This window comes from Ursus maritimus, unplaced genomic scaffold, assembly GCF_017311325.1.
Source record: "Ursus maritimus isolate PB19 unplaced genomic scaffold, ASM1731132v1 scaffold_2, whole genome shotgun sequence".
NCBI classification, from domain to species: Eukaryota; Metazoa; Chordata; class Mammalia; order Carnivora; family Ursidae; genus Ursus; species Ursus maritimus.
Window position 1 is genome coordinate 44,147,942 of NW_024424452.1, and position 27,103 is coordinate 44,175,044.

A 27,103-nucleotide genomic window follows, 5' to 3' on the forward strand; every position below is an offset into this window, starting at 1 on the left:
TGTATTGTCAGCTGTAGGTTTTTCTTAGATGCACTTTATCAGGTTGAGGATGTTCCCTTCTCTTCCAGCCATTGGAACTTTAACATTCCCAAAGTGAACTCACCTTTGCTCTAACTTTGTCAAACTCAACACTTCTCCTATTCTTATCTCTTAGTTGACACCACTGTTCTGTCTTAGGCTGGATTCCCTGGAAGCAGAGCTCAAAAAAGGGATTCTGTGCAAATGGTTTGTTGAGGAAGAACTCCCAAGTAAAACCTGTAATGGAGGGAGGGAAGCAAGATAGGATATGGGGAAAAGTTAGGTAAAGATATGGGTTCCTAAGTTTACCCTCCACCAGGAACTCTTGGCACATACATGGCACACTTGCCCCACTCTGAGGAAAGGGGGAAGGATCAGTTGCTGATAACGCAATTACTGATTACATGTCATCACTGATAATGCAATCTCTATCAGAATCCCAGCTGCCTTCTTTGCAAAAATTGACATCATACCACTGTCTGTGATGCTGTCCCTGGGATGGAATAACCTTCCAGGAATTTCCAGAAGTGGCTCCGTCGACACAGAGGGCAATTCTCAAAGGATGCAGCTGTGAGTTATTAGCAGCCAAGACTTACACTTCCTGGTGAAGAGGATCTGGACAGGGTACCAATAATGCTTACTACAGTCCACTTTTAGCACTGCTCAGATCCACATGCTTTGTACACAAGTTTACTCTATCCAAGCAGTTTCTCCAAATACCTTTCTGGTTAATCAAAATTTCTGGGGACACTTACAAGAGGGGTCCCTAAGTTGTAAATGATATTATCTTCCTTCTCTAGCACCCATTCTAGATTCATTTCCCCATTGACTAGCACTTGTTAGTCTAGAAGGCTTACTCAGTAGAGTGATCCAGACTCTCATCCCTGAGAGTTCTGAGCTCCTAGAGATCATGCCCTTATTAGGATGTAATTGTTTATTTCCTCATTTATAGTTAAAAACTGAGTATAGGAGGACCAAGAGACATCTCAAGGATCATATGTGCATCACACACTTTCCTCTCCGTGTCCCTGTTAGCAGCAGTCCTATCTCCCAGGCAGTGTGGTAACTTCTTTGCTTGATAGTCTGCTGGCATTAGGAGCTCAAAGTGACCAGAAGACAGCATATCTTTAAGTTTAGTGAGATTCTTATGTTGCGCCTGGTAGAAGGATCTCCCACCCCACCCCACCCCACCGCCAAAACCAGGACCTCCAGACCTACAGAATTGAAATTTGCAGGGATGGGATGTAAAATTCCTCAAGTAGATCACTGGGAGTGATCCTGAATAGAGTCACTTCTATTTCCACCCCTTGGTCCCAGAGCCCTTGGATTCTACCTAAGGGCTGAGGATAAAGCACCCTATTATGGTCATGTAGGTTTATACTGTAAATAAAGGGCAGCACCTCATTCTTGCTGGCACCACCAATGCACCTCCAAAAAGCCATTCCAATGCTCTACCAGGTCAGAAGCTTCTGGATGGAAAGGTATTTGGTAGGAACAGTATACCCTACTGTCATACCATTGCTGCACGCTTTGTCATTAAATGGGTCCCTTGTTCCAAGGCATTATGATGTAGGATCCCATACCAGTAGATCAAATGTCTCTGAGTCTTTGGATGGTTGTACTAGCTAAGGCACTTTAGGCAGGATAAGCAAAGTTAAACTATGTGATCAAAGTTGTTGGTGTGACTTTTCCAACATGGAACTGTTGCCACCAGGTGGCAAGTTGTTCTTGAGCAGCGGTACTGAACTAGGGGATCAGCATTGCTCTTTGTAGCTGACGGTTAGATATTTAAAAATAGCTAGGTCAGCCTTGGGTAAGGGAAGAGTCCAATGCTCACAGGTGGATAAATAGCTCCATCTCTGCCAACAAGGTGTTTCTACTCATGAGCACACTGTGCAAGCACCAGGCTAGGTGACCTGACTAGGCTCCTGACCTAATTGTCCTGTCCATTTGGTTATTCGTCAACACTTCTGGTGAATACTGTAACAAGTCCCACTCTCACAGACACCCCCCCCCGAAATGCTCTTCACCAGGCCTTCTCCCGCATTTTCCTATCTTGCACCTTCTGGACCCCTGACCAACCAGCCCACTGACTTGAGTTCATGTGTATCCTTGCCTCAGGCCTCTTCTCTCCCTCCAAAGTGATCGATCAGCTACATTGCCTAAAGACCTACTGGTTGAGAATTTCTCCTCATCACTGACTTTCAGGGCCACTCTACATGGCAATGTAGAGAAGCACTAGTCCATATTTGGCTTGCCCGAACATACCAAACCAACTCATCCACAAACCAGACCTGGATTATTTTCCCTCCTGTCAAATGGTTGCAGGAATTCTTATACTGCCCCAGTCATGAGCTAGGACAAAGCTATCACTGCAACAGATATAGGTAATGTGGCGATCTGGGGACCCTTGTTCACTTCAACTTGTACCTACCAAGTGTGTTTAGGCTTCTTCCCAAATGTACCACCTCCACTGTAAGATAGATTGCTATTGTCTCTACTCTGTCTTATGACTTGGCAGGTCTCACAATAACCAGCTGGCTATATGGGAAACTGGTCACATAGTCACTTGATATTTTGTGGTCAGGCACTGACTGAGTCTCTATCAGGCCCTAATCCTATGCTAAGAGATACTTTTCAAATGATGTAACTTTCTTTACTGCAGATGGCATAACCTTACTCCAGAACCCTAGAGATCTGTGCTGGAACTCTCCTGCTGTGGATTGCCATAGAATCCACACATCATCTTTCCCTACCACAGATACATCTAGTACCACAGAATTTTCCAGGCCATATGGTCCATGCAGCAGTACTGCATGCATCATAGCCTGGATCTGCTGCAGAGGCCCTTCCCGCATTCCCAAGTATAGAATATGGTGCCTCCAAAACTGGAAGAGGCCTCCCAAGGCACTGCACTTCTTTCTTGTGGTAAAGGATATGAGATGCAATAACCTATCCTTTACTTTACAGAGAATGTCCCAGAATACTCCAGATCACCAGGCTCCTAAACACTTAACCAATGTGGTAGGACCCTGTAGCTTTGCAGGATTTATCTTCCACCCTCTGGAGTGTAGGTGTCTCACCAAGGAATCCAAAATACTTGACACTGCTTGTTCATCAGGTCTGATTAGCATATCCTTATTTCCTGAATAGCATAAGCTTAATAAAGCATATGAAAGCGGTATTTTGTAGGATGTCCAGCTCCCTTTGGACTACACAGTGACATGGGGGAGAATTAACAGAGCTCTAGATCAAGACTGTGAATATACACCGATGCCCATCACTTGTGAATGCAAACTGCTTCTGATACTCCTTTCTGATGGGTATCAAAAAACATATTCACTAGATCACAGGGTCAGCAAAGTTTCTGTAAAGGGTCAGACAGTACACATTAATAATCATATACCTATGACAGAAGCTGTGGTACTTTCTCTAGTAGAGAAAACACACCCAACACAGCACTGCAACAGGGACAGCGACCTACCTAAGTTTGCTGTAGTCCACGGCAATCCAGTTTTTCCAAGAGCCAGACAGGTGAAACTAAAGGAGGAGATGATGGAAACGCACACCCCTGCATCCTTCTACCTTTTTAAGCAGTGAACTACTCACTGCCATTTTCCCCAGGATGCAATATGATTTTTTATTTTCTATCTTGGCAGAAGTGGGGGTACAGTTTCAGGGGCTTCTACTGGGGCTTTCTGCCAACTGCCAAATATGTCCATCCTGATTATACATTTGACTGAAAAAATGACCATAAAGTGGGGTTTTTGGACCCACTGTGAGACAGACTTGGGCAAGCACTCCATCTCACCCCACATTTCCCTACTGCAATGGGGAAGGGGTGTAGGGAGGGAAGCGCTGTGGTGGTGCTTTAGGTCCCTGGGTATGAGTCAATTCAGACCCAGTATCCCTCTTTTCCAACTTAAAAAATTTATGTCATCTTCACCCAATATATAGTTAACTAAGTAAATGGATCTTTCAATTGACAGGTTGAGTCTGAGAACTGTCTCAGGCCTGGGAAATGGGCAAGGAATTTTGACTTTTCATTGAAGTTACTGATCTTCTTCTGTTCAATCATTCTTGATCTCTCTTAATTAAATATAAATCAATATCTTCCTTGGCTGTCCATTTATCTGGTACCTAGGACCACCCACGTTCCATTAGCCATCTCAACATGTTGCCCTTTTGGAAACCCACCCACCCTGCTTCTGAGAGTTAAGTGTTGCCACTTGGCCTCTGCTACACCAGGATCCTATCCTCCTCACTGCTACAAGGGAAACCAGTTCTTAAACATCCCCTTCCATCAGCCTCCACCCACAGAGACAGCCACTTCTAAACTTCTCAAAGATACCGGTGATCCATTCACTAGTGCCTTTCCTTTATAAAAGAAGTTGTCCCCAGGCCTTCATGAGGAACATGGTCAGCCAGTGGGTTTTCCAGTGTAATATACATTCATTCTTGCATGCCCATTTCCTCTAAGCCTTTTGATCATTTCTCATATGGCCTATCATCTCAACTTCATTTACTGTGGGCCATCGTTTCTTCCAAGTTCCCCAAAGCCATCTGAATAGTGTATCATAAGCATCTCTTGGGGCCCTTCCCAGAAAAATACCCTCATTATCGCAAATTCTATATGAATTCGTTTCTTAATTCACGAAACCACCCAAACAACTACACATTCATTATCTAACATACAGAATTCTGGAACAAAGGGGCACCTCCTTTATAGTTTGAGAGCAGCCTAAAACCTCCATATATAGGGTAAACCTAAACTCTGTGATGGTTATTTTTAAGCAAGAGAAAAGGCTAGAAAAATACTATAAATACCCTTACAGTGACATACCTTGCCAAAGAAAAATGTTCACTAGAGGCAATCCTCATGTAAGAGAGAACAGGTATGGAAATGTATCAGTGAGGATGATGGAGCTATGGAACTCGGGGAGGGCCCCAGCAGTGCTACTCAAGGTGGTTCAAAGACTCGTGCTGGTCCATGAACAGTTTTTTTTACTAGTCTACCACATGATGAGTTAGAAACTGAAAGTGTTTAGACACCTTTTAGCATTTTGACATTGCTGTGATATCCAAGTGTATGAAAGGGGTCTGGTCAGTTCAGGTGTGGTGAAGCTTGTGTGGTGGGCAGCATACTATGTGAACTGCACACTTACCACAGGCAACAGGAACACATCTTAGTGTACAAAGGACTGGATATTTGTAAAGCAAAAAGCCTGGTCCTTGACCACAGACAGTTTGAGAAGGACTGCTCTATCCTTCCACAAGTCCCAGAATCACTCAAATAGTGCTTTTCGAACAGAGAGTAACTGGAGGTCAGTTTGTTTATGTTCAATCAAAATGAAAACAAATGGCTTGGGAACAAAACTAAGTTGGACGAGGGCAACTGTTTAGATTCCTGGAGCAAGCCCTGACTAGGCCAGCAGGACTGAGAATTTGTAACAGAAAGCCGCCAGTACCGTAGGCACTTGGTTGAAGGGGCAGGGCCTTTTTGTTCTTCCCTTCTCCCCTCTATCCTCGCCCAGCTTTTGGCCGGAGCTAGATGGAGAGACTTTTGGCCCTTCAGGCCCTGTGACCACCATCACAAGTCTGCCTGCACTGTTCCCACCTCCTGCAGAGTAGAGGAGTCTCAGATTCAGACTGGGGCTCTTCCATACTCTGATAAGGTACAGTAGCTGGATGTTCCCAGTCTGAGGCCCCCAGAGCACTTCCTTCCTTGTCAATACTAAAGAACATGTAGGATCCTTTTAAGGGCTGAAAAGCTTAACCCAAGGAAAGTGGCATGTCAGGAGCACGAAGTGACTCAGATGCTGAATGTACCCTTGCTCTGTGCATCATCTTCTGAGTGCTGACACGGGACAGCCAGCTGGCCTGACCAGAGTACCCACCAACACATGGCAGCCAACGTCCATGGATGCACTGGCTCCCAAAGAGAGGTGCAAGGTCAACTCAAAAAAAAAAAAAATTATTAAAAAAAAATGTTAACGATATATTACTTACAATAAGAATGTCAAATGTTAGGGTACAGTACCATTTGAAGGGCTTCCCAGATTGAAACACCCAGAGGGAATGAGGCAAGATGGTCATTCACTCTCCTTTGCCAAGTGAGGTGCAGACTGAGCTGGGGAAGGAGGGTGGTGGTAGAATCCAGCACTGCAAAGTTATGCAGAACTAGTCTACAAACATTCCTCACACCACAGCCTACAGAAGGTGAGGAAGATCAGAGAAAGACCTGAATGAAAAACAGGCCACACTCCTTAATCAGAATATTTATTAGTCAAGAAAAAAGACCCAGGCTGCACCCCACTCCCATTCCCAAGTCACCTGCTTAATCAAGGGACAGGATTCGGAGAAATCAGAGGTCTCAAATAAGCCAGAACGTATCTGGGGAAGAACAGTCATTCATTTCCTAGACCTGACACTGTAATTATATATGTTTTCCAGGGAGAGGGGCCAATCAGAGTAGTGGATGGCCCAGATGAGGGGAAACAGGATGGCCCTTCTTTGTCACAGCTTGGGTTCAGAGAAGGGTTGGAATAAACAGGTATTTAAAGAGAGAAGATGACGAGAGGCAGGGGGTGCAGGAAGGTCAAGGGCTAGTTTCACCCAGATCACACAGGATTGTACAAAGATTCAAGGTAGCAACTTGAGGTCTCAGGCTGGAACAGGGAGTTGAAGGCTCAGCACCTGGACAGAAGAGAATCCCAGGGCTTCTCTTTCAACCCTACTGTGATTAGATGCAAAAGCCCCCACCTCCTTTTCCTTCACAGAATTCACAATGGTCTGTCTGAAGGCAAGAGGACATAGTGACAGACCTAAAGCCCCAGCCCAGGCTGAATTTCTCCCCATTCATTCCCAAAGGCCCTGCCCGAAAGCACTAGAGAAATACAGAGTCCCAGGACTCTGTCTCTGCTCCCCAGGTCCAAGAGGGAGTAGAGACAAGGCACGAAGACCCTGGATGCAAAAGTGAACATCAGTGTGGCCATATATAACATCATTTGGGAGGAAGGAAAGTACATGCCCCACAAGGGATGCCTTCCTTCACCCGGTAGGTAGCCGGGCCTTTGCTAGCAGCAGAAACCACATGGATAGGGCTCACGAAAGCGGCCTACACAATGGGCCGTATTTATAGAAAGACAGAGTAAAAGCCTCAGCTGGTATGGCACGATCTCAGCTGGGATGACAGAGGGCAGTGCGCAGACTGCTCTTGCAGACGACACTCCTGCCTCAGCTCCCAGTGGTTCTGCTGACTCCAGATGTTCCCCATGGCTGGGAATCAGGGACAGACACGTGTTGTGTTTCACATGATCAGACACTGTTCGCCATTGGCACCTGGTGGGCCCGACAGATTGAGGGCATCCAGGTCAAAGTTGAGGCCAGGAGGCTGGAGAAGAGATGGAGGGACTGAGATTATTGCTCTTACCTCAAGTGAGAGCTTTTAAAGGTGCTTCCCCCATAGCCACAGTGATCACCTCATGTGCAATCATTAAAGTTTACAGAATTCCAGAAACTTGGGACTCAGATTCAAATCTAGGAGAAGATATACTCACCATCTCTCCAGCCAGTTCTTTTGGAGGATGGCCCAAATCCTGTAGCTAGAAAATAAGAGGAGCTTGAGAAAGAGAAAATCCTAGGAACCAGTATAGCAGCTCAGAGAAGAATCTGAGCCACGGTCTCTCTCCTGTCTTCTGGGGAGCCGGCTACAGGACCTCTCTTCTGCTCCCTCTTCCACCTGGGTTTGGCAGTGGGGCATTCTTCCCAGATACCTCCTCCGCCTAACACCCAAACAGACAGCACCAGTGGGCAGACAGCAAGAGGAGGCCTTACCTGCTGCATAAGATCCAGTACTAACTCAAAACGAGCCTTCCGAGTGGCCTCACTGTCTGTGGGGGTCTCTGCCTCAAACTGCTCACATATCTTGCCCATGACACTATGTTGTTCCTGGTATTTTTCAAACTGCTCTGGAGGAAGAGACTCCCGGTGACTCTGCAACCATTCTGGATACTAAGGAAAGAGAGAATGGGTGGGTAAGAATTAATAAACAATGGATAGGAAAGGCAATGAAACGTGAAAAACAATAAAATATGAAGGGAAAGGGGAGAACACGGAGGAAAGAAAAACTAAAGCGAGTTCAGCGTAAGAAGCAGCACTGACTCCAACCACGTCACCTGGCTATGCCAGCATGGACGGTCACCAGAGGACGGCGCACTTCTTCTGGGAAGGGCTACATACGAATATTTTAGCCCTGACAGGCCCTAGGTGATCTCTGTCACATACTCTTTCTTTTTCTGTTTTGACTTTACGACCTTTAAAATTGTAAGAACCGTTCTTAGCTTGAGAGCTGGCTTTGGTCCACCCAGACCATGGCCTGCTCACTTCACACTTGGCCACATGTCGTACTGTGTCACTGAAAAGCTTCTATTCCTGTATTTTCACTTCTATCCCAGTGAAAGCGTAAGCTCTCTGACAACAGGGACTATCTTTTACACTACTCTTACACTGCTCGTCACATACAACAAGCAAAAGAAAGGGCTGGTCAGACATTAGTCCCAGACCAGTTTAAAGAAACCAGAGCTGGAGGACTTCCCCTTCTACCTTCAACATCTTTAGTGTGGTACCTTTATTGCCAGAGACATAGCTCCTCCCCAGCCCTCCCACTCCAAATACACAAAGGAGAAAAGAGTAGATGGCTCATGTACTTGAGTTACTCTCTAGCTCTGCAGGCTCTGAGCAGACAAAGTAGCCCACAGGGGCTGACACAACGGAGAACAAGGAGGAGACGCAGACACTGAGTCCACAAACCTTCTCAGTAATGTCCTTCAGTGACGGGTACAGCACGTCCTTGGACAGGAGGTTCTGCATGATGCTCTGCATAATGGGGAGGATGTTCCCATCCCCGTCCCCTTCATCCATGCCCAGCCCTTCCATGGCCTTGGTCAGTTCCTCCTCTGACATGCCTGAGTTCTAGAAAGGACAGGAAGGAGGTGGGCAAATACAGATGGTCCCTGACTTAGGACCTTTTCTCAACTTTAGGATGGTGTGAAAGGGACACACGTTCAGTAGAAACTGTACTTCCCATTTTGAATTCGGACCTTTTCCCAGACTAGTGATATGCAGATGATACTCTCTTGTAACGCTGGGCAGCAGCCATGGCTCCCAGGCAGCCATGTGATCACCAGGGTCAACAACTGATGCACTGACAACCATCCCATCCCCTGCCGACCACTCTGTTTTTCACTTTCAGCACAGCATTCAATAAATTACATGAGATACTCAACACTTTATTAGAAAACAGGCTTTGTGGTGGGTGGTTTTGCCCAACTATAGGCTCATGTAAGTGTTCTAAATGTGTTCAAGGTAGGCGAGGCTAAGCTGTGATGTACAGTAGGGTCGGTATATTAAATGCATTTTCAACTTATGATATTTCCAACTTATGATGGATTTATCAGGGTGTAACCCCATCATAAAGTGAGAAAGATCTGCATACTGCATTCTTGGGATGCTTACCACCCTTTCAGGTGGGAAAGAACTATTTAAACTTGCCTGCAGCAAAATCGTGTGGCAGGAACAGACTTCACAAGCTGCCAAATAGAGTCTGTCTTTTGAGACTCTGCTGCCAGTGTGCCTGAGAGGTCCCTTGTGGCCCCTACCCCTTTCCCTCACCTGAAGATCAGTGGCATTTTTGGCGAGTCCACTTAGTGTCTCCTTCAGGCAAGACGTAAATTCTTGTTGGGAGGTTGCGTCACTGCCTAAGGAAGATCAAGAAAGCCAAGGTCCTTAGCTTTTAACTGTCTGCTTACCCAGACTGACCTGGTTATCAGCTTGGATATGGAACATCTACTAGGGGATCACTAGCTCTCCAAATCTCTGACTCCTCTGTGGTTATCTTCATAGTCATTTTCACGAATCTACATGAACTATGTGTGTCAGTTTGTTCTCCACCATGACACCCACAGCACTGTGACCTTTAAAATGGTCAGTTTTCAATAATCTTTTCAATGACTTTTCATCCCTTTCATTAAGCTCTGTTCCCATCCCTCTTCCCATCTCCTGGCCCCACCCCACAGCAGCGACATAAATGAGCGCCATCAGCTTTACTCAGAGTTCCAGTGTTCTCAGGCAACAAAGATGATAGAGTTTGCGCAGACAGTTCCCGCCCTGAGGCCTCCTCCTCACCCACTCTCCCAGCGGCTTCTGAGAGCTTTTGGAACTGCTCCACCAGGTGGGGCTCTTCCTCAGCCAACTCCTTCATTGCCTTCTCGAACTCTGCAGTGGCTTGGGAAGCCAGCTCGCTGTCGAACAGTTCCTGGAAAAACTTCTCTTGGGAGGCAAAGAGGGCATCCTGCAGGGAAGGGGTGGCCAAAATGCATCTCTTACTTGGCATCCCTCTGACAGAAGCCACAGGCAGTGGCTCTGGGAAATGCAGAGCTTCCCTCCTGCCCACCTCCACTGGACATTCTCACTACTTCTCTTACGGAGAACAGTAAGAAAGGCATCTGGCCACTGAGGAAAGGGTATGGGGTGGCATTCCCAAACCAACCATTTAAACCTGCTCTTTTTTCAAAGAACGTCATCGGGATGCCACCACTCCATCATCGAAAGTCTCTGTTTACCAGGACTGAGGCCTGAAAGAGCACTCAGCAGTGTAAGGCCAAGGCCTCCTCCCCCCGGTCCACTCCAACCCACAGGGGCATGCCCCACCTCTGCTCAGAGATGCATGCCCATCCCCTCCCCCTCCCTTAAGAGGGCGGAATTTATACTTTGGCAGTGTCTCCTGGCGATCTCTTCTGGGGCCCCGAAGCATCAGGGGCCGTGGTGGTAGGAGGGGGTGCTGGGGAGGGTTTGGCCTTATCGAAATCATCAAGAGCACCTTCAGAGACAAGAGACATAGTGTGTGTGTTGGGGGATGGATGAGGATGCAAGGCTGGGGTCGGGGAGGGTAGTTCTGGGCAAAGCATTAAGAGAACAATCTTTCAAACTGCCAACCTTCCTAAATTTTCCTTTCCTTTCCCTTTCCCTTTCTTTCTTTTCTTTCTTTCTTTCGAGTCTCCCTCTCCTGGCCCACCCCTCAATAAGCTTTCCACTTCCTGCCTCATTACCCAATTTATGTGATCAAAGGAGAAGAAATCCCTTAAGGTGGAAGAGGCATCTCTCTTAGAGCTGGGAGGAGAGAATTAAAAGTTCTGCAAAGACATCTCTGTCTACACAGTGCCTTGCTTGCCACATCTAATGATGCCCCAGAAATCCCACACAAATATCCAACAGGAGCAGAGAGCACAGATGTCCTTAAACCCCTGAACTCACTCTGGAGCCCTAACAGGAATAATTTTTGGCAAGAAAGCAGAAGCCACATGATGTTCCTCGCAGCTTCCCATGGGTCCTGGTACTAGCACGAACTGAGGGATAGCACGCTGTACTCTCTGGAGAGCATTAAGTTCTCTTGTCTTATCCTCCGATTAGGCCTCCCTGGGCAAAGCTCCTAGAGCTCCCTCTGGCCTCGTCTCTGCAGCTAACTGTGTGCCAATCCACACAGAGTCACTTGGCACTCCTCTCCATTTCTGTCTTTCCGTCTGCCCACATCTCTGTGACAGGTAAGAGACAAAACATACTCACCTGAAACATATGCCCTGAAACACCTGAGTGCTCACCACCATTCTGCCTGCCTGGCCTAGAGGGAGGGCATGGCCCACTGTGGGCAAACAACCAACAGAGGAGCGGAGGACAGGGCTAAGGAAGAAAAGAACATTCAGCTTCTTTCAGGAGGGTGAACTGTCTCCCCCTAAAACCGTAGAAGGGAGTTGGCTTGAGCTCTGACATGGTGAAAGAACTGGAATGGGGCCTGCTGAGGAAAAGGTGAAAGGCCTGGAGAAAAGGCAAGTGAGGACAGGACAGTGCACAGAAAGCCGCGCCACGGGCTTGTCGACACTTAAAGCACGCAGTCCGTGGGCGTCGGGGTCGCTGGCCACCAAGGACCGAATGCTGTTGGCGGGAAGGAACTTAGGTCCAAGAACTTGCTCACCTAGAGCAAGGGGAGTTCGGGGTCGGATCGTGAAACGCCATCCAGTGGGTTACCGTTTCCCCTCCGGCCCGGAGATCAACGGTCTGACACGCTTAGGGGCCCGAAGTGGGCTCCCTAGGTCCCGCCGCGGAGGAAGGAGAGGGTGACCCAGAGATTTTCTTCGGAGTCGCAGGCAGACCCTCCGCCCCCGGTCAACCTTTGGAAAGCCTCTCCCGCCCCGCCCCCAATATCTCAGGTTCAGTTTACCCTCGAATGACCCCTCACAACCGCCCCCGTCGGGCATCTCCCATTACGAGCTCTTACTTTCCAGGAGCTCTTCCAATTCCCGGTCAGCGTCGGCCCCAGCACCACAGTCCTCCTCAGCAGCGGCCATCTTGCTCTCTCCGGCTTGCCGTAGGAGGCGGGTCTCAGCGGCGCCGGCGCCCCGCCCCCGCGTCCCGCCCCTTCCCCTAGTGCAACCAATAGCAGTGTTGATCGGTACGGAGCCGCCATTTTTAAAGGGACAGGAAGCTTTGTGGGTTGTTTTTGCTTTGGGGTTTTGAGGTCTTGGGGGTTTTTTTCTTTTCTTTTCTCCCTTCTAGCCAGGAACCGTTGAACTAACGGAGTGGAAGTTACTGTTAACTTTTGCCAGGTTACTTAGTAGCCTGGCTTCCTTTATTTCAACTTCTCGCATTATCCAGAGAAGTAGCTCTTTCATCGTTTTCCTCAACACTTCACACTCCCTGGCACTGGATGTATTTTACTTCCCTGGTTTCCTGTCTCCCCGCCGCCGCCGCCGCCGCCGCCGCCGCCGCCTAGAATTTAAACATGACGCCAGCAAGGATTTCCGTCTGTTGCCTTCACTGCTGGGTTCTCAGCTCCTGGGCTGGGGCCTGCGGCTCCGGAGACGCTCGCCGGCCGCTCTTTGCCCGCCCAGACCCTGACGAGGCCCACTCCTCTGTGGAGTCTAGCGGCTCGCTCTCACCTCCTGTTCCCCATCAGGACTGCCAGACTGAAGGCCACAGGCCTGGGAACTTAGAACCCAGTGTCGGCCTGAAGCAATTCAGGCAGAAAAAGCCAGGCTGGGGCCCTGGACCGAGCCAGGGGACAATTCAAATGTAGTAGTGATCGACCTGCCTTCCCTGAACGATCTCCTTTTCTCCAGACAGAACCCAACCTCCAACCCAGAGAAGCTGGGGGAGGCGCGGATAGAGACAGCTCTACACATCCCTTCCCTCCTCTTCACGCAAGCCGCCTTTAGCACTTGGAGGGCATCCACTGTTTAGGATCCTGTGCCGGGCACAACGGAGGAGAAGAGGCAAGTCAGGACCAGCCCCTGCTGTAAAAATCCCCAGACAGCTGCCTGGGGATTAGGCTGGAGGTAGGATCAGACAGACGCGCAGAAAATATGGTACAAGGTAAAGGTCTCAAAAGAAGGATAAAGTGCTATGGAGCTTAAAAGGGAGAAATTACACCTAAATGAAGTCACTTCACAGCTTTCGTCCTTGGCTTCCTGAACACACGCTTGATTTCTGTATCAAGCACCAGCTTAGGTACCTTTCCCTTTCCTTCACAGATTTTTAAAATCCTACCTGTGCAAAACCTACTGTATCGTTCCAGGCACAAGTGGTGTGACTCAGGAGAAAACATTCTGAATGGAAAGTCAGCTGACTTAAATCCCTGTCCCAATTCTGTAACTACTTTTGTTCAAAACCCTTCACCACTCAAGGCCTCTGATTGCAACTATGTAACATTGAAGTTCCTTTCAATTCTAAACTTCTATAATGGAAACTGCCTCTGTTTAACCCCTTTCTCCCCAACACCTGTAACAGAATCTATTCCAGGCTTCCTCATTCAACTCCAAACCTTCAACTCCAAATTTACATGCGTTATCTCCAATGTGACTATCGTTCTATCAAGGCACATTAGAGGTATTTCTGTTGGCTTTATATTAATGTGGTAACATAAGGATGTTAAGAAGGAAAATACTGGCGGTAACAGAGAACATGGAGTTGAAAACAAGCATTAATTCTTCCTTTGCATCATTTCTTAAACTTGCTTCTGCTTTTCTCTTACTAGTGATATTCCTAAACCTTCATCTTCACATTTATTCATCTCCTGCCTTTCTAATGCATAGTGAACACTGTTGCAAATTGTTTTACAGCATTTTTTTTTTTTAAATAGGCTCCCTGAGATTGAGACCTGAGATCGAGTCGATGTTTAACTGAGCCACCCAGGTGCCCCTATAGCGTTTTCTTTCTATCACTCTCTCGCTTAAGGACTTAATGGCTCTCCACTGTTTATTGATCAACTTCAAATTCTTGCCTGATACAATTATTTTACATATATCCATTTCATTTTCCCCAATAACGTGAACTTCAGGAAGCACGGATCGTCCCTTTTTTTTTATATCCCTCAGTTCAGAATAAAGTTTATGTTTGTATGCAAAGTTAGTTTTGGAATTTGACTTTTAAACTTACAAAAAGAATTTTTTTCCCAAATTTATCACCAACTTGCCTGTTTGCAGAAAGAACGTTGACAACTTGAGTGTCATCAGAGTAGTATTCGAGGTTTTTGAGAAGGCAGCCTTTGTTTGGAGACTTTAAGTTTATGCAAGTAGCTCTTAAAGCTAAAAGTATCAAGGCCTGTGCTCTTGGATGCAGGAATTCCATCTCAAGGAGTCTGTCCTGCAGACATGCTTCCCCAGACTGTACAATGTATGTTCAAGTTATTCATTGCAGCATTTTTTATAAGTCAAACATTGAGAACAATCTAAATACCCATCAACAAAGAAGGCAACTTACGTAAACTAAATCGTACAATGGTACACTATGCAGAGAAGTAAAAAAGGGGAAGCTAACATACGACATAGGAAAATACCTTCAATGCGGTACATGCTAAAACTAACAAGTGCAAAATCATTCAGTAGCATGCTTCACGTATGTATGGCAGGGGACAGGGAGGAACATACTTCTGTCTGCTTGTGTGCACACAAACCGCCGGTGCAGACGAGGACGCCAAGAGCGGCTCCTTATTGGGGGGAAGGTGACAGGAACTGGGTAGCTGAGGAAAAGAGTGGAAGAAAGATGTCACAGAATAGCTTCTTACCTTTACTGAGTTTTGAACTATATGAATGCATTGTTTATTAAAAACGTGAGTTTAAAATGAAAAAAAGTACAAACTGTAATCACAGGCACAGGATGTTACTCTATCCAATATAGTCTTAGCACATGACAAGCAAACTACTGTGTTGCCAATGTTATCGTTATAACATATATTACATGTTACTTATTAATCTTATATGTGTGTATGACCTGTGAAACATCTAGAACAGAGACCAGTACAACCGGTACGTGGTAGGTGCTCAGTAAGGACTGGCTGTAACTAGCAAAAGTGGGGAAGGAGGCCATCATCAGTAATGGACATGGGGAGCGACTTGCTTTCTACATTCTCACAGTTTAATATATGAACAATATATGCTTTTTTTTAAAGACAATGGGCATTTATTACTTACTAAAGTAAGTAATTTAAATTATAAGTAACTCTAAGTAATTTTAATTACAAAATTTAAAAAGAGCTATCTGTTTTGGTGAGGCAGTTACATGGAGCAGGAACATGAGGGTGTCCGGGAAACAAATGGGGTCACAAAACTCGTAGAAATCTACTTTATTAAGGATGAGAAACAAAGCACAAGAACAATGGCTATAAAGAACAAATCAATAAAAGGTAGTGTGCATTTTTCGAAAACGAGTTTCTTCTCAGACTTGAAGTTTCTGGGCACACAGAGGGCACCTGCCTGGGAGTTTAAATGTCCAAGGAAAACGGGGGATGGCTAAGGGTTTGCTGTGGCCGAGTGAAAGACGCAATCTTATTTATTACATCCTGCTTCTTTCCAAAAGAAGATACAAAGGTGGTGGTGAGAGAAAGGATAAACATGAAAGGAATTCAGTAAGCAAATGTGCATCACTGAGTTTTCATTTGTTGCCTGAATGATCTAAGCTGGGAAGGCAAGGCCAACTGCGACCACGACTGTAGTCACCCTTGAGAAGATGACACATAGTTAAGTGTAGACATTCTTTTTTTTTTTTTTTTTTTTTTTAAGTGTAGACATTCTGATTAGCCACAGAAGAGAAAGGGACACTAGATCTTAGGGCAGGAGAGCTAAATGTCAATAATTTGAAGGGCAGTTGAGGAAGAAGGAGCTAGAAGGACATAGAGACTGATTCTCCGGAGGAAAATATGGTCATTGACCTGCACACACCAAACGGGGCCTTAGCGGAACTGCAGAGGACTGATCCTTAAACCAATGACATCTTTGCCAATCTCTGTCACCTGTGGAAAAGGAAACAGGGAAAAATTAGGGATTTATGAGGGCGAAAAGTCCAGAAAGCTTACTCCCTCCATTCTTCAGGGAGTACAGCAGAGTACGTTGTTAATGTCTGTTATGGATCGGTAAACAGCAGTGGGAGAAACTCTAGCTTTCTTCAGTATCACTGCCTCAAGGAGCTACAGGCAAATACAGGAGAAAAACAGGACCAACATGCTTTCTCTTTATTCTTCCCACAATATCCTGGATGCATTTCTAGAGAACAGTACTTACTGTAGTGACCTTGCAGATTTGACCCTTGAACTCGGGGGAATAGCAGGCCCCACTGAGCGGACATTTCTCTACTGGCTTTCCACGGTAGATGGGCCGATAGGATGCAGCACAGATGTCAAAAGGGTTGTGCATGTCATAATTGAGCTGGTAGGCATCTGTGGGGTTCTTCTCACAGGCAGACAGAATTTTGCGGGTCTGAAGGAGGGAACGAATATTTTACTTAAGAGGACCAAAAACTGCAAATCAGAACTCAAATGATCTCAGCACCACGGTTTAGTAGTTTCTTTTATTCAAGATGCAATTGTACTGAGTGAAGACAGAATGTGTCCTTCGTACAGGACACATGTGAAGGGATCACAATCACCGTCCCTGCTGTATCAGGATTTTCCCTTCTCAATACAAAGTGGTTCCATGGATCTAGACCCATATTCCTCCACCAAGTCTGGGAATTATCAGGGTCAGGACTCAAAGGCTTAAAACTGGCTTCGACTGCCCGAGAGGAATGCTTTTAGAGAACACAAGTAGCAGCACGTGTGTGTGTAGGTTAGCAGTGGTGGCAATGGGTAGCAGAGTTTAGGCAGAGGGAGGCTGGAGCTATTCTAGGTAGTAGGTCACTCAACGCCTGCACCATGGCCGAACGAGTTAGAAGTTCATTTTCCAGGAACAAAAGGAGGCCCCCCTGCCACTAAGTAAAGGGGATGGTGTTCTGGTGGCTCCTTTCATTGACTGTTATTCTTTAGTGCTTTGTTTCAAGGCAAGGGCCTTGCTCTTTTCCTCCCGCCATGTGAGATCTGATTCCTTTATGCTTACAGGAGTTCCCATCTACCTGCTGAGCCACCTCCGGCTTGGGCCCAAGTTCCAACAGGCGCCGAGCAAAGGTGGCAGCTGTCTTAAAGTTCTTGAGCTTGAAGAAGAGGTTGAGGGCCGTCCGCAGCACCAGGATCATGTGCACAGGCTGCAGGTTTGAGTGCGTGAAATAGGCTGCCATCTGGTGGACAGAGGAAGGACACATCCAAGCTAATGCTACAGCCGACCTACGGCACCGCACTGAACATGACACAGAGCAAACAAAAAGACTGACTATACGGCAGAGGGATCTTCTGCCTCCTGGGTATGGAGGACTGACGGAATGAAGAAGGGCAGAAAAACACACCCTCTCCTCACAGAAGTGGGCCCAAATCTCTCTTACTCCCCAGACTGGATCTGGGTTCAGAAGTCAAGAATTCAGCTCTACTGGAGAGTGAAGGGGAGGACACCTCCGTACTGTGCAGAGGCCCAGAGATCATACCTCACAGATACGCTTCTGCTGCTCCAGAGTCTCTTTGGGCAGCTTCTTCCTTTCTATCTCCATGGACAAACCCACAATGTACTCTCGGCAGATGGTGATGAGCTGCTGGGCCTGCAGAGAAGGGCAAAGCAAGGTCACGGTGCAGAGGCAAGTATGTGGGGGTGCCCAGGACTACACCAAAAGGCTACCCCTCCTACCTCTGCAATCTCCTGTTTGTTGTCCACAACGAGAAGAGGCACACTGAGCAAAATGGAACGGAATTTTTCCACAGCCTCCTCAAACTTGCCAACCGTGGTGAGCTGGTAGCAGAGCTGCAGCCGCTGAATGAGGTCATTAAGCTTCAGGCCCACCGCTGGTACGCCGCTCTTCAGCCCGGCATCCTTCCTGCAAGTTTGGAAACATAAGAAGCAGAAAGGATAATCGGGAATCCACTAGACTCAACAGGGGAAACAGGAGGGGTAACTGAAAGCAGATGTATAAACCAAGCCTCACGGAGCGTCAAGCATAAGTTCTCTTCCTACTAGGAAACCTCAGCTCTGGGACAAGGGTTAACTGTCCTCCAGGCTACCATCTGAAGTATCTACCCCAAGCTGGAAGACAGAAGTCAGGAGCAAGGGGCCTTACCAATTGCGATTAGGATAGCCGTACATGGAGGGCAGGCAGGGCAAGGCCTGATAGGTGGTACGGCCGCGGGCATAGGTCTGTAGGAACAGCTGCTTGTAGGGGCCAAACTGGGTCACCCCCACTTGGTCGTGAAGGAGCTGGAATAAAGGAGGAAAGAAACACAAAAACTGTGACCCTGCCACTGAAAAACTAGCAGACCTTGGGCAAGGTCCTTAACTTCTCTGTACTTATTTCCTCATCCGTAAATTACACTTAATTACAGGACCTACCTCATTTAATAATACCTATAAACCATTTAGGATAGTGCCTGACACACAGTCAACACTGAAGAAATGTCCGTGGTTGTTGCATTTGTAAGCTACTGTTACTGCCGTTGTAACATACGGTTTAGTGTTCAAAACACACACCTGTTCATGGAAGGGCGCTGACTTCACTGATGTAAGCCAGAAAGCAGACTATACATGGGGGTGGGGGAACGGTGGCCCGAAGAAATTACTAAGCCAAATGGAAAGCACATAAGAGGAAGGCTTTATGAGGCAAGTTTCCTTAGGCTAGACCAGGGTTTCCACGATAAAGACACACCTCTGCCCTTGCGGGCAGGTTAATTTCCATTTGGTTAAGATGAGTCAACCATCTCCCTGGGGACCCTGAACAAGGAACACTCAACAAGAACCAACTCACCCGCATGGCTGTTTCGAAAGAGCCCGCCAGGATGTGATCAACTGGAAGCTGAGAGTTATTGCACCAGATCTAACAAGAAACAGAAAACCCAAGCCAAGTGAAACTTTGCCCTCTCCCCTCCCAAACCACCCTACTCTGTATCTACAGCAGAAGAGTATAGACACTCTTTACATAGTAATCCAGCATAGCCAGCTCAGAACCAGTCATGCCCACAGGGCTGTGCTCCCCCACTTACCTGAGCTGGGCTGGTTCCCTTGGTGGGGGGCACAAAGAATCCATCCTCAGCACCCCCAGCTGCCCCAGGGGGGATATCCTAAGAGAAAAACAGGTCAGTCATTTTGTAAGCCATTCAAGCACTTTGTCCTGAAAAATCTAAACACAGCCCTTTACCTTGTTCCCAGACTCGACTGGGGAGGAAAGGGGATGGTTGTGGGAGAAGACCTTCAAAACAGGAGCAGCTGCCCCAGTAACAAAATGGTATACCAAGAGCTCCAATTCAAACAGAGCCTGCTGCCTTTTCATAAGCTGCTATTGGCACAACCCGGTTATCTCCTTCTTTCTTTCAAATGGAGACAAGCATCAGACCAGGAGGGTCTAGACACCCTCTGTTTCGGGAGCCTCAGGACAGGTGGGGGCGGGAAGGACAACGGCTTGCACAGGGAGAAGCAGAGGGAGCCTTCTAAGGGTTAGAACCCCACGCACCAGCTCAGGAGGGAGCTCCAGGTCCTCTTCGACATCCCAGCCGCCTCCTTCTTCCTGGCCCTTGCCAAGAGCGTCATCCCCCAGACCTTCTGTAGCCTCCACAAACCCATCTATAAGGAAAATCCAGGCTCAAAGTGGATTTGCAGAGTGACATAATCTCAGCCCAAAGAAAGCACAATGCTAGGATCTTTGTGGGTCCCATGGTCTGGAACCCTGCAGGACTGCCCCACAACCCAGCTCCCACCCAGGCCACCATCCCGCCAGGAGAGTCTGAGAAGTGCACTCTTACCTTCGTCCAGCTGCAGCTCCGCATCCTCTCCCCAGCCCTCGGTGCCAACAGTGTCAATGTCAATGTCAGCAGCCAGTGCTCCTCCCTTGCCTACAGAGAGGAGGAACAGAAGGGAGCTGGTTATAGCCAGGCAAGTCTAGATCTGGCCTCTTCTGCAGGCAAGCTTCATCCTTACAAAAGCAGGTGCCAAGGCTCTGTCCACTTAATGTTCTTATTATTTATTCTTGTAGCATATATGCTGTGCTAACTTGCAGTAGGTTTCAAAGAGAGAGGGAATAGAAGAGAGATGGAAAGGCCTTCCTGGTACCAAAACCTGCCTCTTAAACCATTTATTTTTTAAGATTTTATTTATTTATTTGAAAGAGAGCGAGCACGTGTGCACATAAGTGACAGAGAGGGGCAGAGGGAGAGGCAGAAGCAGATTCCCCACTGAGCAAGGAGCCCGATGTGGGGCTCAATCCCAGGACTCCAGGATCACAACCCAAGCCAAAGGCAGATGCTCAACCGACTAAGCCCCCTAGGTGCCCCTCTTAAACCATTTTTTACTTAGCAACTCTTAAGAGTTTCCTGCTGAGAGCTCTGCTAGGCTACCACCTCCACAGTGTGTACGGGCCTTGGGGACACAGGGTAGGTGAGAGATGGAGGAACGAGCAGGGCTGGGCACAAGATGCCCAGGGGTCTATCTAGGCTCTCAGCCAAGAAAAACAAGCCAGGAGACATAGCCAAGAAAACCAGAGTAGGCAAGGGTGGGAGTGGCGGCGGGAGGCAGCACCCGGCTACATACACCTGCAGGCCAGAGTCTGAGGTCGCTTCCCTGGTGCCTTAGGACCATACACCATGAATGATGAAATACTAAAGGGAACTGAGTGACCACACATACTGAAAAGCCTAAGGAAATGCACCCAAATGTTCAGAGCGGTTGTTGAAGGCCTGGACTAAGACACAACTTTCTTTTCTCCCGCTACTTTCCAAATTCTAATCATCTCATAATGCTTTTATTTAATTTTTAAAAGCGTGTACCATAGCTCAGATTGGCATAGAGATGCTCCCTGATGCTCACACAGAAGAAAAGACAAAGGAGCTGAGGGTACCCTGTGAGAGCTCGTCACAAAACAACAACAGGAACACCACGGAGGGGTGGGCACTTACCCTTGCTGGCAATGGATCCTTCAAAGAAGCCTTTAGACACAGTCAGTAAGGGCCAGTTGGTGTCCAACGGCATGATAGGTGCAGGCGGCTGCAGCAGCTTGGCATTAGGATCGATGTCTGGGATCTAAAAGGTGGAAGAAGGTTAAAAGTAAACAGCTCTCAGGAATCATGTAGGGAAGGTTACAGAGCCTCCTTTGAGCTCCTTTGCTTCTCTGCCTCTCCTGGTAACTAGGTGGGAGAGTAACATCTGTAGATTTAAACTGTCCCCAGATCCCAGAGTTAATCTTGTAATCAGACACTCATGTAAATAAAGACTCACAGTCTCCTTCTCTGGGTCAAATGTCTCCTTCAGGCTCTCAGCTTCTTCATCTAAGCCATGAGTAGCAGCTGTGAGATAGGCCAGTGACTCTGTAGAGAAAATAGACTGTGTGGTAGACAGCCTCCCAGATGTCCCCCAGCGACCCCTGCCTCCTGGTATTCAAGTCTGTGCAAAATCCCCCCCACACCCACACCTTCAGTGTGGAATGGACTCGTTGACTCACTTCTAATGAACAAGACCTGGCAGAAGCGATGGGACCTCACTTCTGAGATTAGGATACAAACACCGTGGCCTGGACGCCATCGCCTGCTCTGAGGGAAACCAGCTGCCATGCTGTAAAGCGCCCTAAGGAGACGCCTACATGGCAGAAAATTGACATTTCCCAGCCAGCAGCCCACAAGGACCTGAGGACTGCCTGCCGCCCTGTAGAGAGTGTGGGAGGGGATCCTCCCCCTCTCAAGCCTTGAGATATCTGCAGTCTTGGCCAACACCCTGATCGCAGACTCCTGAGAGACACTGAGCCAGAGGCATCCAGCTAAGCCATGCCGCAAACTGAGGTAATCGGCATTTGTTGTTTTAAACGACTCAGCTTTGGGGTAATTTGCTACACACCAGTAAGTAACTAATACAGTTGCTTATCCTTAAGCTCTCTCATCAGTGCTGACAAGAATCGTGGAATCATCCCTGACTCCTCTCCTCACGTCACACATCCAGCCCCTCAAAAAATCACATCGTTTCCACCTTTACAACATAGGGCAAGTCTGATCCCTTTACTGCTTAGCACCTTTGCCCAAACCACATCTCTCATCTTTCTTATTTCCTAGCGTATCTCAAATGCTAGTACTGTGCCTGGTACACACTGGGCTCTCAGAAAATATCCCTTGAATAAATAAACCAATAAATAAGTAAATAAGAAAACCTCCAGACTTGAATTAAAAAAAAAATTCTAATGGTACCCAACCAAGTGTATTTACTAGGGTCTCTGCTTCAGGATGTTTTAAAACCTCCTAGCTCCTACAGGACTATTAACTGTTTTCCTAAGAGGGCTTGACCAGACTGACTATTCTGGCTGTACCTCCATTTGGCTCTGAAGAATGTCTTCCGAGCATGACGGGAGCATGCTGTCTCTTCTGGAAAAATGCACAACTAAGGGAAATACCTCTATACATGGGTAACTCATTGTTTAGAGAAAATACGATCTAAGCCCCAAGAGAGCTGGTGAGCCCTGCATGCTTACTTACTCTGCCCACAGTTCTTCAGGATCCGCACACGTTCGGACACGTCACCCAGGTAGAGGGCGTTCTGATAATGGCCACTCATGTCCTTTCGGATCTCAGCTGCAGCAAGTCAGTAAGAGATACCAAGTTAGGTCTTTTCTCTTAAGTCCTCGCTCTCCTTTACATGCCTTCCTTCTGCCCCCAAGGACTGCTCTTCCCATCCTTAGTTTCTGGGGACTCACCAATCTTCATCATCTTGCGAAGTTTTTCTAGGTTGCCAGTGATAAGGTACAAGAAAGAAAGTTTGTCAAAGTTTTTGGTGCGCTGATAACACATTTCCACAATCTGGTGGTTCCCTTGTAGCAAGGCCACTTCTCCCAGCTTTTCCCAGCAGTTCTTGTCATCCAGTGCTTTGGCTGCTTCCAGAGCAATCTAAAAGATCCCCAGGGTCAGAGTTAACAGGTTGGCAGATACTCTGACTCCAACCAGGGACTACAGTCAAAGTATCTGCCTCGACATCAATCTCCTACAGACTCTCTATACTTGCAATCACTCCTAGTGTTCAGTCTAAGTCTCCTGAAAATCCTATCACCAAACAGAGTCCCTTTGGCTCTATGGAAAGAATCACATCACATTATCCTCCTTCTCAGAAATTTACCTTTTACAACAAAATCATCTACCATTTGCTGATTCCGTAAGGCCAATTCTTACTTAGCTACCTTTTTTTCTACTTGCTAAGTTCGAAGATCTTCAGGGGCTTTAGGAAAGACAGAACAAATAATAAAAGCAGGGAGTTCAGAATTAGAAAGTCAATTCACCTAAGCCCTCTCCTCATTTGAAAATAATGCCCGTACACTCTAGGTCCCAACATTTTTTTTAAAAATATTATATTTTATTTTATGTTTAAGTAGGCTCCATACCCAGCGTGAAGCCCAACAAGGGGCTTGAACTCACGACCCGAGATCAAGACCTGAGCTGAAATTAAGAGTCAGATGCTTAACCGACTGAGTCACCTAGGCGCCCCTCGAGGTCCCAACATTTCACAAGTACTTCTTCATCTAAGCCAGCCAATCAATAAAAAGTGAAGGAAATAATGAGATTTTTAGATTCCGTGCTATGTTGCTCCGATTCTAGAAGTTAACAAATTCAGAGTGACTGATAATGACAACAGTAGCAATGCTACAGCAGAAAAAGAGACAGGAAGTAGCAGAGATGAGCAAAGAGCAACAGGAGGATAGCTCTACCTAACAACTAGAAAAATCTCAAATTCCATCATACCTGCTGAAGAAGCAAGCCGAGAATAATGTCCTCTCAATGCAACCCTAACCTTCTCACCTGCTCTGCAATGACATGGGGCTCAAGACCACGTCTCCCTCACCTCAATGTTTCCACACTCGAGTGCCAGACTAAAGCGAGTCTTCTCATCCTTGACGAAATGCAGTGCCACTTCAGGGTAGCCCTTCTTCTGGAGGTAAGCAATGATAGACTGGCCTACTAGTTTGGCATTCCTCACCATGTGCAGTACCTAGACATTTGGGGTGGGGTAAGGCAGGAAGGAGCGATCACTCAGAGGGAAAAAGGAGCTGGCCCTCTCACACCCATTGTGTGCATTCTCATTTCATACCTCATCATATTTCCTGTTGATCAGGGCCAGCTTGAACTTGAACTCAGTGGGATCAATGGTGAGCACCCGAGGACGACACTCCCTGTCCAGGCAATACACATTGTTGCCCTTCACCCGCGTGACATAGATGGGTAAATCCAGAGTTCGGATGATCCCGTAGTCCCTGCAAATAGGAGTTAGAGGGCACAACTTTCAGCAAGTGAAGGGGAAACCCAGCCTGTGAGGACCTGGAACAAGCTTAGAACACAACTTCTTTTTTTTTTTTTTTTTTAAAGATTTTATTTATTTAATTGACAGAGAGAGAGACAGCCAGCGAGAGAGGGAATACAAGCAGGGGGAGTGGGAGAGGAAGAAGCAGGCTCCTAGCTGAAGAGCCTGATGTGGGGCTCGATCCCATAACGCCGGGATCACGCCCTGAGCCGAAGGCAGACGCTTAACCGCTGTGCCACCCAGGCACCCCTAGAACACAACTTCTTATCTTCTCACTGCTCTTTGGCCAAGTGCCATTTGCACAATGGTACAGATGGGAAGCGATTCAAAAGAGAGAACTAAATGCCACGTTTACTTATTCTTTTGTATGAAGCAGGAAAACACGGGGCACATGGTATGATCTTTCTTCGTAAGCTACTACTCTGGGAGCCAACAGACGTGGCTACAGGAATCAGGCCTAAAAGTTAAACCTTAAGTTCTGATATACAATCACTGGGCCAGTTAAATCCTTCCCTGCAGCTACAGGTAAAAGGAGAAGAGCAGGAGATGCAAAGTTCTGACACATAAAGAAATGATAAAAAGCAAAAAATATTTTAAACTGAATGAAAACTAAAAATTGATAAAACTTATGGGCATAGCTAACACATTACTTGATTAATAATCTAACACAATACTTGATTAATAATCTAGGATGCTAAGTGCACATGCTGTAGTAGAAGAAACACTGAAAACTAATGAGTTCCATGTACATATATTAGAAAATAAATATAATCTAAAAAATAAAAATGTAGTAAAAATTAATAAGCACCCAACCCAAAAATTTTGTTCTTTTAAAAGTGAAACCAAAGAATATACTTAGGAAAAATAATGAGGCCAGTCATTAAATTAAGAAATAGAAAACAAAAATACAACACAGAAGTTCAATGAAGGCAAAAGCTAAATAAGATTGATAAACCTCTCATGAGGCTAATTAAGACAGAAAGACAGAACTGCAATAACAGGAACGGAAAAGGGGATATTACCCTAGCTTCTGCAGGATGAGGACAGGCGTAAACTGTTTTTACATGATCAAATTCCAAGAAAAGTAAAATTTACCAAAACTGACTAAAAAGAAGTAGAAAACCCCTACAGTCCCATAACCGTTACACAAGATAAACTGAATGATAAAAAAAATCCTTCTATAAAAGAAAGCCCCCAGGCCTGGATGACTTCACTGGCAAATTCTACCCAACATTTCAGGAAGAATTAAATCGAATCTTGTTACAAACTCACTGAGAGAACAGAGGAAGGTGTATTACCTTCCTTATTTTATGCAATTAGCACCACCTCAACACCAAAACCTGACAAGGACAGAAAGAAAAAGGGAAGTCATGGGCCAATATCATATATATATATGAAAAATCCTGAGCAAAACACTAGCAAACTAAAACTAGCAATATCAGAAATGGGTAAAATATCATGACCAAGTTAGATCTGTATCAGGAATACAATGTTGGTTTTTTAAAAGATTTTATTTATTTATTTGACAGACAGAAACAGCCAGCGAGAGAGGGAACACAAGCAGGGGGAGTGTGAGAGGAAGAAGCAGGCTCCCAGCAGAGGAGCCTGATGTGGAGCTGGATCCCAGAACGCCGGGATCACACCCTGAGCCAAAGGCAGACGCTTAACGACTGCGCCACCCAGGCGCCCCAACGTTTTTTTTTTAAAGATTTTATTTATTTGACAGAAAGGGAGAGAGAGAGAGAGCACGTGCACAAGCAGGCGGAGTGGCAGAGGGAGAAGCAGGCTCCCCCCAATGAGCAGGGATCCCGGTGTGGGGCTGGATCCCAGGACCCTGGGATCATGACCCAAGCCAAAGGCAGACGCTCAACCAACTGAGCCACCCAGGCGCCCCGTTGGTCTAACATTTTTTAAAAATCAATTTAATTCACTACACTAATAAAAAGAGAAAAATCCTATGATTACCTCAGTATATACAGAAAAAATATCTAATAAAATTCAATATTCATCTGAGATATAGCCAGGAAATTCCTTACTAAATAAAAGCTATCTCTAAAGAAGTCTACAACAAGCTTACATAATGCCAATATACTGAAAGTTTGCTCTTTTTCTTTTCTTAAATATTTTATTTATTTATTTGAGAGAGAGGGAGCGAGAGAGTGCAACCAGGGGGCGGGGCAGAGGGAATCTCGAGCCGACTCCACGCTGAGTGCGGAGCCCAACGTGGAGCTCGATCTCAAGATCACAACCCAAGCCGAAACCATGAGTTGGACGCTTAACCAACTGAGCCACCCAGGCACCCCAAAGCTCACTATGTAAATGGAACAAGACAAAAAAGTTTGCCATCACCGTGTTTATTCAACACTATGCTGGAG

At 46.6% G+C, this 27,103-nt stretch overlaps 2 protein-coding genes across 4 annotated transcripts in view; both read right to left on the bottom strand.

The window, feature by feature from the left end:
• Positions 1–6,281: 6,281 nt before the first annotated feature.
• On the bottom strand, positions 6,282–12,471 carry PEX19 (peroxisomal biogenesis factor 19). The gene is made up of 8 exons (XM_008700697.2): positions 12,350–12,471; positions 10,788–10,897; positions 10,204–10,369; positions 9,691–9,776; positions 8,830–8,991; positions 7,855–8,031; positions 7,578–7,622; positions 6,282–7,411 (listed from the first exon to the last, which is right to left on the bottom strand). Exons 1-8 carry the CDS (start codon positions 12,417–12,419, stop codon positions 7,328–7,330), a joined length of 900 nt encoding a protein of 299 aa, XP_008698919.1. The 5' UTR covers positions 12,420–12,471; the 3' UTR covers positions 6,282–7,327.
• Positions 12,472–14,299: 1,828 nt separating this feature from the next.
• Positions 14,300–27,103, bottom strand: part of COPA (COPI coat complex subunit alpha) — a 43,926-nt gene continuing 31,122 nt past the window's right edge. For 2 of the 3 annotated variants that reach the window (XM_008700693.2, XM_008700696.2), the window contains 16 exons: positions 24,519–24,681; positions 24,273–24,419; positions 23,137–23,326; positions 22,919–23,014; positions 21,678–21,766; positions 21,359–21,482; positions 20,210–20,299; positions 19,921–20,030; positions 19,454–19,531; positions 19,219–19,287; positions 18,538–18,674; positions 18,111–18,297; positions 17,914–18,024; positions 17,452–17,613; positions 16,626–16,820; positions 15,677–16,357 (listed from right to left, as the gene is read on the bottom strand). In XM_008700693.2, coding sequence (XP_008698915.1) covers positions 16,298–16,357; positions 16,626–16,820; positions 17,452–17,613; positions 17,914–18,024; positions 18,111–18,297; positions 18,538–18,674; positions 19,219–19,287; positions 19,454–19,531; positions 19,921–20,030; positions 20,210–20,299; positions 21,359–21,482; positions 21,678–21,766; positions 22,919–23,014; positions 23,137–23,326; positions 24,273–24,419; positions 24,519–24,681 — 2,008 coding nt within the window. In that variant the 3' untranslated portion in view covers positions 15,677–16,297. Of the gene's footprint in view, positions 15,089–15,676; positions 16,358–16,625; positions 16,821–17,451; positions 17,614–17,913; positions 18,025–18,110; positions 18,298–18,537; positions 18,675–19,218; positions 19,288–19,453; positions 19,532–19,920; positions 20,031–20,209; positions 20,300–21,358; positions 21,483–21,677; positions 21,767–22,918; positions 23,015–23,136; positions 23,327–24,272; positions 24,420–24,518; positions 24,682–27,103 lie in introns of those variants that run through there. The other variant, XM_008700694.2, reaches the window with a different exon arrangement.

Coding starts and splice junctions, on each gene's coding strand:
- PEX19 (XM_008700697.2), bottom strand. CDS start 12,419: ATGGCCGCTGCTGAGGAGGACTGTGGTGCTGGGGCCGACGCTGACCGG. Junction 10,898..12,349: donor ATTGGAAGAGCTCCTGGAAA/GTAAGAGCTCGT, acceptor TTGTCTCTGAAG/GTGCTCTTGATGATTTCGAT. Junction 8,032..8,829: donor TGAAGGACATTACTGAGAAG/GTTTGTGGACTC, acceptor CTCTTTCCTTAG/TATCCAGAATGGTTGCAGAG.